This window comes from Ursus americanus, chromosome 5 (assembly GCF_024610735.1).
Source record: "Ursus americanus isolate L20-20 chromosome 5, mUrsAme1.1.p, whole genome shotgun sequence".
Classification (NCBI taxonomy): Eukaryota; Metazoa; Chordata; class Mammalia; order Carnivora; family Ursidae; genus Ursus; species Ursus americanus.
Window position 1 is genome coordinate 12,331 of NC_142131.1, and position 12,897 is coordinate 25,227.

General features: G+C 44.1%; 1 protein-coding gene across 1 annotated transcript in view; it reads left to right on the forward strand.

The window, feature by feature from the left end:
- Positions 1–11,190: 11,190 nt before the first annotated feature.
- The window catches only part of MCC (MCC regulator of Wnt signaling pathway), a 375,394-nt gene continuing 373,687 nt past the window's right edge, over positions 11,191–12,897 (forward strand). The window contains exon 1 of the mRNA XM_087861917.1: positions 11,191–11,354. Within this exon, the coding sequence (XP_087718043.1) occupies positions 11,191–11,354 (164 nt within the window). The remainder of the gene's footprint in view (positions 11,355–12,897) is intronic.

Consider the following 12,897-nt stretch of genomic DNA (forward strand, 5'->3'; position numbering starts at 1 on the left):
GAGAAGTGCACTGGGTGCATCTGACAACAGCACCAGCCTTAGACTTCTTAGTCTCCAGGAGAGGAATCATGTTTAACAATATTCCCTTTTCAGATGTTTTGGGGACATTTCTTTCATGCCTGATTTGACAAACTTTCTCATGGCTAACACTGGAAGGAGAGGGGGCCACATGATTAAAAGGAGACTGTATTAGCCAGCTCGGGCTGCTATGCCAAAATACCCACAGACTGGGTGGCTTAAAGGACCAAAGTGTGTTTTCTCACAGTTGTGGAGGCTGGAAGTCCCAGATCAATGGCTGGCAGCATCCAGTTCTGGTGAGAGCTCTCTTCCTGGCTTACAGATGGCTGCCTTCTTGCCGTGTGTTCACGTGACCTTGCTTTGGCGAGTGTGTGGCGAGGAAGAGAGGCTTTTGTGTCTCCTCCAGTAAGGCACTAATCCCATCACGGAAACTCTCCTAGCCTCATCTAGCCCTAATTACCTCCCAAAGGCCCCATCTCCAAATTCCATCAAACTGGGGCTTTAGGGTTTCAATGTGTAGATTTGAGGGGGCACAGGCATTCAGTACCTAGCACAGACGTAAGGAACTTTGGAGTCATGTGCTAAAATTCACGTGGACTGTAATTGAGTCAAGTCTCCCCCAAACTATTCCCTAACTTTATTCCTTTCATATCTCCTTTCCTGTGCCAACTGGTCTATCACTTGGGACAGTGGAGCCCAAGAAGTGCCCTGGATTCACATCAGTGCCTTCACACTCATCTTCAGTCCCTTCTCCTCCTTTCCACAAGGCCTGTCTATCTAATGGGTTGTTTCTACACAGTTTTAAATCAATGCTAAGGGCTGAGTAGTCTTCCAGGGGCATTTCCATTTTAATAGGGCATCTTAAAGAGGAACCTCCAAAATGCAAAGAAAAAAAATCTATTCTATTATAATTTCAGGAAATGCTATAACCAGTGAGGAGTTTGCAAACTTGGGATTTCATCTCATTATGCCCTAAGTCACCACACAGAAGTAATCACTATTCTCTCTGCTTGTGAGACTGACCCTTGTCAAGAATTAGGTAACACACGAGCTGAAGACAATTCTACCTTATCCATAACTTGCCAATAATGAAACTTTATGACAAATAAATAATGGAATTTTAGAAATATCAGCCAGATCATGTTACAGTTGAAGAAATGAAAGTGTAGCTTAGCTGGGTGGATTGCTCAATGCCGTATGGCTACCTGAAGATCCGAGAGTAGAACACCCTTCCACTATACCATTTCGTGTTAGTGCTCCAGTTCCGTCTCATATCATTAGACATCAAGACCAGCCTTTGGCAGCACACCCTCTCTGGACCTGTTAATGAGGAGGTGGACGAGGGGACCATTTCCTCACCAGCAAGCCTTTCATTTCTTAGCCCTGAACAAGTAATTCTATAGGTTTCATGCGGTGTTAGGCCTCAAAGATTAGTTTATGGCTTCCTGTTAAAGCAAACCACACATGTTGAATTGCTAGCTGTTACCACCCCACCCTCTCTAGTCATAATTCACAACGTCAGGCACTTTCCAAGTAGGTACAGGTCTTGTTGCCTCCTTAATTATCAATGCAATGAAATAACAAGCATAAGTCTCTTCTACCTTCACAGGTTCCTGGGAAGGTCTGACTTCAGAGAGATCTATGGGGTCAATGGGGAAATGCTAGATTTAGTACATGTTTCACACACAAAGCCACCATCTCCGTCTCTTACATCCCTCCTGATTACCAGGTGGAACTATGATAGATCGGCTGCTCCTGGACCATCTGGTCTAATATAGCTTCAGTACTTGGCTGCTGGGAGCAGCCGGGGATGTGGAAACAGTCTAGTGAATTCATTGCTTCCATGTTGCTTTGAGTTTAAGAAGAAAAGGCTATATTAGCCCTTGGATGGATTAACGACAAGGAGGGGTGTTAAAGGCATTTTGGGACATTGCGGAAAATTTCAAATACAAAGTAAACAGAGTATAATGAATCCCCATGTACCTTTCACCCAGCTTCAAGAATCTGCCATTCTTGATCCATCCATACCTTTATACACTTCCCACTCTTAATTATCATTTTTTAAATTAAAATATATGTACATTGAAATGCACATTTTTTAGCTATATAATCTGGAAATGGATATACCCATGTAACCCATACCCCTGTCATCTCCTTTTGGCACATTTAAAATATGTGAATTGGTAGATAAATAGTTTGTGTGCTTTAGCTTTTCTCATTTTCAAATCACAAAACATTGCTGTGGATTTCCCTCACTTTGGGGGTTCTTCCCTTTTGCCTCCTGTCCTCCCATTTCAACACTGCAAGATCAACCCTTCCTTCCTCACTCTTGCTTCTGACACTGTTTTTCTCTGCACATTGGCTTTGGATTTCTGCCTACTTCCTTGGATTTGAGGATCCAAATGAGGTTTCTAGTAATTTCTTTTTTATTTTTTTAAGGGATTTTATTTATTTATTTGAGAGAGAGAGACAGAGAGACCATAAGACGGGGGAGGGGCATGGGTAGAGGGAGATGGAGAAGCAGCCTCCCGCAAGAGCAAGGAGCCCAATGTGGGGCTTGATCCCGGGACCCTGGGATCCTGCCCTTAGCTGAAGGCAGATGCTTAACCAACTGAGCCACCCAGGTGCCCATCTAGTAATTTCCTCATTGGCTCTACCTTTCTCAGATAAGAAGCCCGTTCCAATCCCCTCCCAGAACCCAACAGCCTAGTTTACTCTTGATTATTTTGCCTGCTAGGAGAGAGAAATGGAGCAGTCCAGCCTTCTTAGCCCATCCAGGACACCAACTGGAAGGAAGAAGGGACACAGAAGGAACAGAAATAAAATGCATTCTTCTTGGGGGAACCTGGGTGGTTCTGTCAGTTAAGCACCTGCCTTCGGCTCAGGTCATGATCCCAGGGTGCTGGGACTGAGCCCCGCATCAGGCTCCCTGCTCAGAAGGGAGTCTGCTTCTCCCTCTCCCTCTGCCTGTTGCTCCCCCTGCTTGCACACTCTCTCTCTCTGTCAAATAAATAAATAAAATCTTTAAAAAAAAAAAAAGAAAAAAGAAAATGCAATCTAAGTCTAATGAATACAAGATGAATGAAATGGAAAGGAATAGAAGAAAAGCCTCAAGCTATTCCTGATAAAAAGGAAGGAAAGCAAAGTAAGGCTTTTGGGCTGAGTGTCAGCGTCATAATTCTTGCTTTAAATATCTTCCCCATAACGCAGTACATTTCAGCCAGATACACAACCAGCTACACACTCATTTTATATTATACCCTGGAAAAAACATACATTCACAAATAAAAAAGTCTTCTGAAGCAATATGTATTTATGTACTATATTTCTCTAGCTCATTCCAAAAAAAAATCTTGTCACCATTCCCTAAAATGATTTTGTCACCCTTAGATAGGTTACAGCCTACAGTTTGAAAACCACTGCCCTAAAGTCATTGTCTCAGATGTTGCGTTGGGGCTCCTCTCTCTGGTGTCTGGGCCTCACCATTTCCTTCACTGGAGGCCAGTTTGATCCCTCACAGAGCATGGTTGCCCGGCTTGAATCCAGGATACCTAGGCTCCTTACAAGAGATGATCGTCTGGCTAGGGATTATTTAAATCCAACCAATACTGAGTACCTGCTAGAGGGAAGGCTCCTCTTCCAGCCTGCCAAAACCACCATTGCTGGGGTGCAGGCAGCTGGACACCCAGCCACCGTCTGAGGTAATGAGCGAGGGCCGATGCTTCATGGCCGTGCACATGCCCAGCCTGCCCCCCAACTCCCTGCTGTGTTCGCCATACCCTCCAGCCACAAGAAGAAATGCCAGCCCCTCACTGGTGCTGTGTGTGCAAAGACAGTACCAGGCCCATTCTCCAGAAATTTGAATTTAAATACTGTAGATCTAACTTCCTATGTCTGAACCCAGAAAGAAAAATATTTAACAAAAGGTCTGATGATATCAGCTATCCAACAATAAAGGTCTTAGAAATATTATAGTGCATAGCCTGATCCAGATTTTTTAAACATTTTTTTTATTATTAAAATATAGTTGACATACAATGTTATATTTATTTCAGGTGTACAACACAGTGATTTGACAATTCTATACATTATTCAGTGCTCACCATGGTAAATATAGTCACCATCTGTCATCACACAATTAGTACAATATAATTGACTATATTCTCTATGCTGTACTTTTTATCTCAGTGGCTTATTTATTTTGTAACTGGAATTGTGTACTTCTTAATCCCCTTCCCCTATTTCACCCATCCCCCTCCCCTCCCCTCTGGCAACCACCAGTTTGTTCTGGTGGTTTTTATGAGTCTGTTTCTGTTTGTTCATTGGTTTTGATTTTTAGATTCCACATATAAGTAAAATCATGTGGTATTTATCTGTCTATGTCTGACTTATTTACTTAGCATAATACCCTCTAAGTCCATGTTGTTGCAAATGTCAAGATAGTGTTCTTTTTATGGCTGAGTAATATTCCGTTGTGTGTGTGTGTATATATATGTGTGTGTGTATACATAATATATATATTATGTATATATATGTATATGTATATACATAATCTTTATCCATTCATCTACCAATAGACACTTGGTTTGCTTCCATATCTCGGCTACTGCAAATAATGCTACAATAAACATAGACGTACATTTATCTTTTTGAATTATTGTTTTCATTTTCCTCAGGTAAATACACAGAAGTGGAATTACTGGGTCATATGATACTTCTATTTTTAGTTTTTTGAGGAATCTCCATACTGTTTTCCATAGTGACTGCACCAATTTACATTCCCACCAATAGTGCATGAGGGTTCCTTTTCCTCCACATCCCACATCCTCACCAATACTTATTTCTTGCCTTTTTGATTCTAGCCATTTTGACAGGTGTAAGGTCATACATATCTCATTGTGGTTTTCGTTTGCAATTCCCTGATGGTGAGTGATGTTGAGCACCTTTTCTTGTGCCTTTTGGCCATCGGTATCTCCTCTTTGGAAAAATGTCTATTCAGGTCCTCTCCCCATTTTTTAATTGGATTATTTGTTTTTATGGTGCTGAGTTGTATGAGTTCTTTATATATCTTGGATATTGACCCCTTATTGGATATATCATTTGCAAATATCTTCTCTCATTCAGTAGGTTGCCTTTTCATTTTGTTGATGGTTTCTTTTGCTGTGCAAAAGCTTTTGATTTTGATGTAGTCCCAATAGTTCATTTTTTCTTTTGTTTCCCTTGCCAGGGGAGACATAGGAAGAAAAATATTGCTAAGGTTGATGTCCAAGAGAATACTGCTGATCCAGGTTTATGAAAAATTCATAATAGTTTGGTTTCACTGGGCTCTTTCTGGTGATCCATATAATGTGTTTTACATGAATTATGTCCTGGAATTTTTACAACATCCGTATGAAATAAGTAATACCCCCATTTCACAGATGAGGAAATTGAAACTCAGAGAGGCCAAGTAGTTTTCCAAGATCACCCCAGAAGTAATCAATTTAGTCAGGTTTTGACCTTAGGCTATCTGCTTCTATGTGGATGCAAAGATGTGCCACTTGATTCTCCTTTAAGAAAGGGCTTGTGGCTTCCACTGCCAGAGGGCTGTCAGTGGTGGCCTACGTCTGTCAAACTGTTTAGGGATTGATTCAGCCTCAAAGAGACTCCTTGCCCAGAGTCACAACCTTCTTGGAGCAGTTTATAGCCAGGGACTGTTTGAGGTGGAGATATAAACACCCAGCTATGACAGGCCAACACAGGACAGCTCTGAAAGATCATTTTAGCTGTAGCACTCCCTATCAGATCATCTAAGATTGTCATCAGGTCTATACCAAGCTGTGCTTTTCTCTCTGCCCAAACCAGCTTCCTTTCCCATTTTCTCACATTCCTTTCCAGCAGATTCCTTAATAGATATTCTACACACCAAATTCTTTCTCTGGGTATGCGTTCCTGAGAAACAAAACTGTAACAAGTGAAAATACTCCCAATGGGCAGATCTTCAAGTTGTCATCCACTTTGTATAGAGAGAAATGGCCCAAAGTTAGAAGATATATAGACTCATAGGTAGTGAGTGGAAATGGCTTAGCCAGCTGGATCGGAACATGAAAGGAGGAAGAATGGAAGAATAGGGAGACAAGAATGACTGGGTAGAGACTTGTGAATGGACATAAGGTAGTGGACAAAAAATGTGTAGACCTTTCTATCACATATTAAAGTCCACGGAAGAGCATTCACCACAGAAAAGGTGCTAAGCAACCAAGCAGACAAATGGCTCAGCCAGATGTCATCTAGACCCTGTCGTCAGCCACCCCAGTGCTAGTACAATGGGCATAGAATAAAGTAGACTTGGTGACAGAAATGGAGGCTATACGTGGGCCCAACAACCCAAACAAGCATCAGTTTAACAAGGCTGATGTCACTGCTACTATTATCAAATGTCCAGACTGCCATTAACAGAGACTAATGCTGGGCCCCCAATATGGCAGCATTCTTTGAGGAGACTGACCATTTGATAACAAGTTGAGTACATTGGGTCACTTCTCTGAAAGGGCCAGCAATTCATGCTCACACTAGACACACATTCCTGCTATAGGTTTGCCTTTCCTACCTGCAGGGCTTCAGCCTATATTACTATCCAAAGGCTTACAGACTTTACTCTATCGACGAGATCCATATAGCACTGTGTCAAATCTGGTAACCCACATTACCTAATGTGTAGGAAGGGCTCATGACCATGGGACCAACTGGTCATATCACATGCTGTACCACCAAGAAGCTGCTGGAAAAAGTGGAACAGCCTCCTAGAAGCACAGCTCAAGTTCCATCTTGAAGGTGATACTTTCTGAGGATGGTGAACCAACCTCTAGGGCACAGCACATATGTTGAGTCAAAGACTTCATATAGTGCTGCTTCCCCAATAAGAAGTCTACATGGGTCTAAAAACCAAAGGGTGGAAGCAGGAGTGACCACACTTGCCTCAACTCCCTATTGGGAAATGACCCATTTGGGAAATTTGTGCCTCTTGTCACCAAAGCTCCTGCCTCTGTAGGGTTAGAATTCCTCTTCTCCAATGGAAGACCACCTTCAGCAAGGGATAGATATCAGCAGGCAAGAAGAGTCACTATCTTGGATGAGGTCATTGACACTAATCTGCAAGAAGAGGCAGTGCTGGGGCGCCTGGGTGGCACAGCGGTTAAGCGTCTGCCTTCGGCTCAGGGCGTGACCCCGGTGTTATGGGATCGAGCCCCACATCAGGATCCTCTGCTATGAGCCTGCTTCTTCCTCTCCCACTCCCCCTGCTTGTGTTCCCTCTCTCGCTGGCTGTCTCTATCTCTGTCGAATAAATAAATAAAATCTTTAAAAAAAAAAAAAAGAAGAGGCAGTGCTGTAATTACATAATAGAGGCAAAGAGGAATATGTTTAGCACACGGGTGATTTATTTGGACACCTCTTTGTTCTCCCTTCAGTGCTAACAGTAAACGAACAAGTGCAGCAATCAGAGATGAGAATCTGGGTTGTATCACCAAGTAAACAGCCTAAGACCAGCTCTTGAGGGTGAGGGGATCCCGACTTGCTAGTGGAGGAGGGAGACAATGAGTAGCATTTGGGACCCTAGGACCTACAGCAGTGCTGGGGATTGTAAATTTTCCCCACTCAACTTTCTCTTCTAAGATTCCCCCTGAAAGAGAGGCCCAACAGAATCTTGGAAGAAAGGATCCCCAAATATATACGAAGTGGATCCAGTGGCTCAAGGAGTCACCTGCGGTGAACATGGAAATGTACCACACAGTTCTCCCTTCAAGAAAGGACTTGTTGCCTGGCCTCTAAGAGTACTGTCAGAAGACAACCCTCAGCTGTCAAACTGCCTCTTTACTTGGGCACGCTACTCTTAAATTTTTTGGATTTGCTTCCCCTCACTTGCCACCCCCCACCCCATTAAATAAGGATGATAAATACCTTCCCTATTTGATAGCATTAAATAAGGTATTTAAACATTTAAATCAGTACTTACAGATTTGTGATGAGGGCTTAATAAAAGTTCGTTGAGTTTCCTCAACTTTACCTTATTTTCTTTTAGAAATTTACAACCTTATTTAATAATAAATAATTGGTACTGTGGGGAGGGGAGGCAAATCACCATTAAACTATATGATTCTAATGATTCTACCCTCAAAATGTGTGCTTCAAGCTAAGAGAGTTCTGGAACATCATTGTGACCTGGGGAGGTAAAGGAAGGCTTCTTGAGGGATATAGGAGCTTAGCTGGGCTCATAAAAACACCATACAGAGAGAAAGGTAGGCAGAGGGCACCGGGGGCAGGTGTGCGTGTGCGTCCTCATTCCAACTCTAGCGTGTGGTTCTAGTTTAGGTAAACAGAATTTGGAAGGGCAAGTACTAGGTAATTAAGTCTGCACAGTGTTGCAATGGTTTTATTTGTTTTTAACTGGTGACTTTAGATATGGAGGACATGCATCTCATGATGTATACAGTGTATTTTGAAATGTATGACAAAAATATGAACTGTTATTATAACCAAGAGGAATCTGAGAAAAAAAAACTGGATAAGGAGGTGTTGAGCTATGTACTCATCTTGGATAAATACATAAAACCTTTGAAATTATGACATAACCAGTACTGTTAGATTTATGGCCATGGGTATTGCTCTCATTCCAAGCTCCTACTTTACATTTATCATCTTTATATTCATCTGGCATCTCTATTTTCAATGTCTTACAAATTTCTCCCTCTCCTAGTAACCTTTCAGCTGAAATTTCATATGCTTCATATCAGCTCAGAAGCAAATTCTTTTCTGGAAGGTTGAATCTATCTGTTCAGCCATTTCTGAATTACCCAAGCATGAGCAAATGTTGTTTAGGAAATTTGTCAAGATCCACTTTTTGTGTGTTCAGATTTAATTCAAGATGGTTTAAATTTAAACCTCCAGAGCTGTCATGCACATATTCTCTCAGGAGAAAAACATTCTTTGCTTTGAAATACAATTGGTTGAGGTTTACACTCTGCTTTCTGTGTATTTGGAGTGTGGTTATGAAGAGATCTACTTGAATCCTGGAAAATCGTTTCAGTTTCCAGACCTTCCATATATATGTATTTAGAAAAATGCTTTCTTTCTTTTCTTTCCCTTTCTTTCTTTCTTTCTTCCTTTCTTTCTTTCACACCCAAACCATCAGTTGTCTGGGAGGGTTTAAGGGTAACAACTCCTGTCTGGCTATACTGTCAGACAGTAAAAAGTTTTATTCTATGAAAAATTAGAAAAATAAAGATTCTAAGTGTTTATTTTTTAGCAGCTTGAGCATTGGTCCTTGTTCTATCATAGACAGGAATATTTGTGTTGACAGTAGCATCTTTTAAGCAAATACTATCGGATATACTGACAGAATTTGTCTAAGATGACATCCTATTCATTGTATGAATTATAAGTGCCCTGAAGTTCTGGGAACTTACAGAATTAAAAAGAACTGAAGTAGGAAGGAGTAGATGGGGCAGAGAGGAGAAAGAAGAGAGTAAAACAGCTTCCTTCGGACCTGGCAGACAGTTTCAAGACATATGGACATCTTCTGGTTCTATTGCTGCATGACAGATGACCTCAAAACTTAGTGGCTTAAAACCACAACGGTTCTTTTATTATTGCCGTTGTATCTCTGAGGGTTGTCTGGGCTCAGCTGGACAATTTTTGTTCAGGGTCTAGAAGCATCTGAAGGCTCTCTAGTTCACTGGGGTCTGGCACCTGGGCTGGGAAGCCTCGGACAGCTGAGGTCCCTTGGGCATCTCTTTCTGTCTTTACATGGTCTCTCCAGCATGGCAGCTCAGTGTGGACAAATTTCTTCCAAGGTAGTTCGGGACTTCCAAGGTCCTTGCCCCAAGTGAGAGAGCCAAATGGAAACTGTAGTGTCTTTTCTAGCCTGGCCTCAGAAGTTAAGAGAATCATAAAGGCCCACTCAGGTTCAAGGGGGAGGCAAACAGACTCCATCTCTTGATGAGAGGTGCACCAAAGAATCTGCAAATGTGTTTTTAAAACTACCACAGGAATTCTCAGACTTCAGACAAAAAGTCTGGGACCGAATAATGAGTCATTCCCTAAACCACAAATTGGTTCATCGTGGTTCCCTTTCTGCTGTGGCGGAAGGATACTGTCGTATTTAAGGGCTCCTGCTGTGGACTTAGACTGCTGGCCTGGGCTTGCCTCTGCCCTGACACTAAGCCTGGAACTTTAAGCCGGTCTGGGTGCCTTGGTTTTCTTTTCTGTAAATTGGGGATAATGAGAGCTAGCATTTATTGAGTACTTAGTAGGCGTCAAGATGTTGTCTTAAGTGCATTATATACTATCTTATTTTATTACCAAGATACCCTATGAAGTAGTTAACCTACCTCCTAAAACAGGGTTGGTAATAATAGATTGCAGGTCTGCAGTGAAATGAAACCATCTATTATGTTCGCTCTTGATGTTATTAAAACTCTTGGGTCAAAGACTAGTGACGTCAGGTCAGGAGCCGTTTCCAGAATGGACCAAACGTGCACAATGCCACACAGGAGAGCAGATTGTTTACAGTACGGTGTGGAAGACTAGTAGGGGCTAAGGAGGTTCAGATTTCTTGACAGGTGTTAAAAATGCACAAATCCCCAGCCATTCCGGGTCTCAGTTGGGGCTATGGGTACAGAATTCAGCGCAGTCTTGCAGACTGGGACCAGGAGTAGCGCTTTGAGTTTGCAAAATGGGAGTGTTATCTTTTTTCCTTTAAAGAAATCGACTCCGGGCAGCTGGAGGAGGTCTGCCGGGAGCACACTCGCCTCTGCCAGAGTCCCCAAGTGTCAGGGGTCCGCGTTGTGGTCGGATACACGGAGTGACACCCTTCCAGGGGGTCTCCGTGTACTCTGCCTCCCTTCGCGTGCCTTCGCGTCCCCTCGCGTCCTCTCGGCACCCTTGGCTCCCCGACTCCACGATCCACCTTCCCCTCCTCCCGCTCCACTAAGGTGCCTCCTCCCGCGATTGCAGAGCGCGCATCTTCCCAGCCTGGGCAAAACCCGGAGAGCTGGAATCCCGCGCCCGGAGCGCCCCGGCGGCCACTGGGCATGCTCCGTTGTCAGGCAGGTTAGGGGCTGCGAGCCGCTTTTGCGCCTCGCGGATTCCTCCCGCGGCCGCGCGTCCTCCTCCTCCCGAGCAGGCAGCGGGCGCATGATGGCGGCTGCGGCGGCGGCAGGGAGCGGCAGCGGCGGCGGCAGCAGCGGCGGCGGCGACGGCAGCAGCAGCAGCAGCGACACGTCCAGCACAGGCGAGGAGGAGCGGATGCGGCGCCTCTTCCAGACGTGCGACGGCGACGGGGACGGATACATTAGCAGGTACTGGGGAGGTACGCGAAACCGGCTGGGGCGCAACCAGCCTCTCCGCGCTGCCCTTGACCCCTCCTCCGCCCCCTCGCCCCAACTTCCAGCAAGTTGCTCAGAAGCTCACGGGAAAAGTTGGCTGCGACTCTGAGAGCGCGTCGCCGGCTCGGCCACCGAGGCCGACGGGCTGGTCTGCTCGCCTTTTGGTGGTGCCAGTTGGTCCAACTTTTCCCAGCGCTGTCTTTGTCTGGGCGTTGGGAGACACCTCTGGGATGCGATCCCTCCCCGGGTTTTGGAGCGTTCATGCCTGTGCGGAAGCGAGTTCTGGCCACTTGTCCTAGGTAGGAGGGACTGCCCTGCAGCCTCTGGCTCCCGGGTGTCAAGATACTATCGCACCGGGCAGCGATCAGCCCGGCTGCTTAACGGACAGCCCTGAGACCGGACCAGGATAGGGATGCGCGCCCAGTGACACAGTTGGGCGTGAAAACAGGCTGCGAAGAACTTTCGGGTGCTGCAGAGCCCCTGTGTTCCAAACTGCGGAGCCCACAGAATGGACACAGCTTGTCACCCAGTACTGATTTAAACCTATTAGCCTGAGGGAGACCAAGCGCGCAGGTACAAACTGGGGGTTTAAGGTGAGTCTGGTGTGTAGACCCGACTCCACCTCCGCTCCGCAAGCTAACCACGTGAGCCTTCAGTAGGGTGTCAGGGCGCTTCCCCGCGACCACACACAAGTCTCAATGTGCTTGCTCCTAGGTTCCCTGCGGGGCTGTGTTGTGGCTTCAAGCCGCAGGGCCTGGCAAAATAATTACTCCTGCCCACGTTTCTATCACTTACCACACACAGATGGTGAAGAAGGCTTCTTGGTTTAGCCTTTGTCTTGACGATAGTAAAGATCTCTGAAAATCCCAGGCTGCCTCCTGCTGATTGTCCTTGCCTACTTAGAGAAAAAAAAAAAAGAGTGGGGGAACCCCCCAATTTTTAAAAAAGATCTTTAAAACAGGTAATTTTACATGTAAGATTTTGACAATTAAAAATAATTTATTTGGGACTCTATTCAATTATGATGACTTTTGACTGAATTTTATTACTTTTCTAGAGTTTCATTGGGAAACATTATAAAGCTATCAGAAAACTTTATGGAGTAATTCTATTCTGAAATGAAAAAAAAATGTAATTCTAGTTGACTCCACATAGATTTCATCTGGAGGTCTCCCTGTTTGGGTTCTGTGATAAAAAAAAATTTCATCATAGAGTTTAGATTTTTTTTTCCTGCTTGAATAGCCTACTTGAATGTCCATAATCTTATTTGCAATAATAAAAACAGTCTACATTCTTCACATGAAGATGCACAAAGGATTTAATTTCACATGGGCAAGGGTGCATGCAGAAAACTAGCAGAGTTCTCTCCTTCCCTTCCTTTGATTTGGCCTATTAATATGTTGCTTTATTTGAACTACACTTTCTGTACAAATGTTCATATTATTTTGAATGGTGGCTGAATCTCCCCTGAAAGGTAATGAATTCTGTAGGCATAATCTGAGGACTTTGTTTTGGA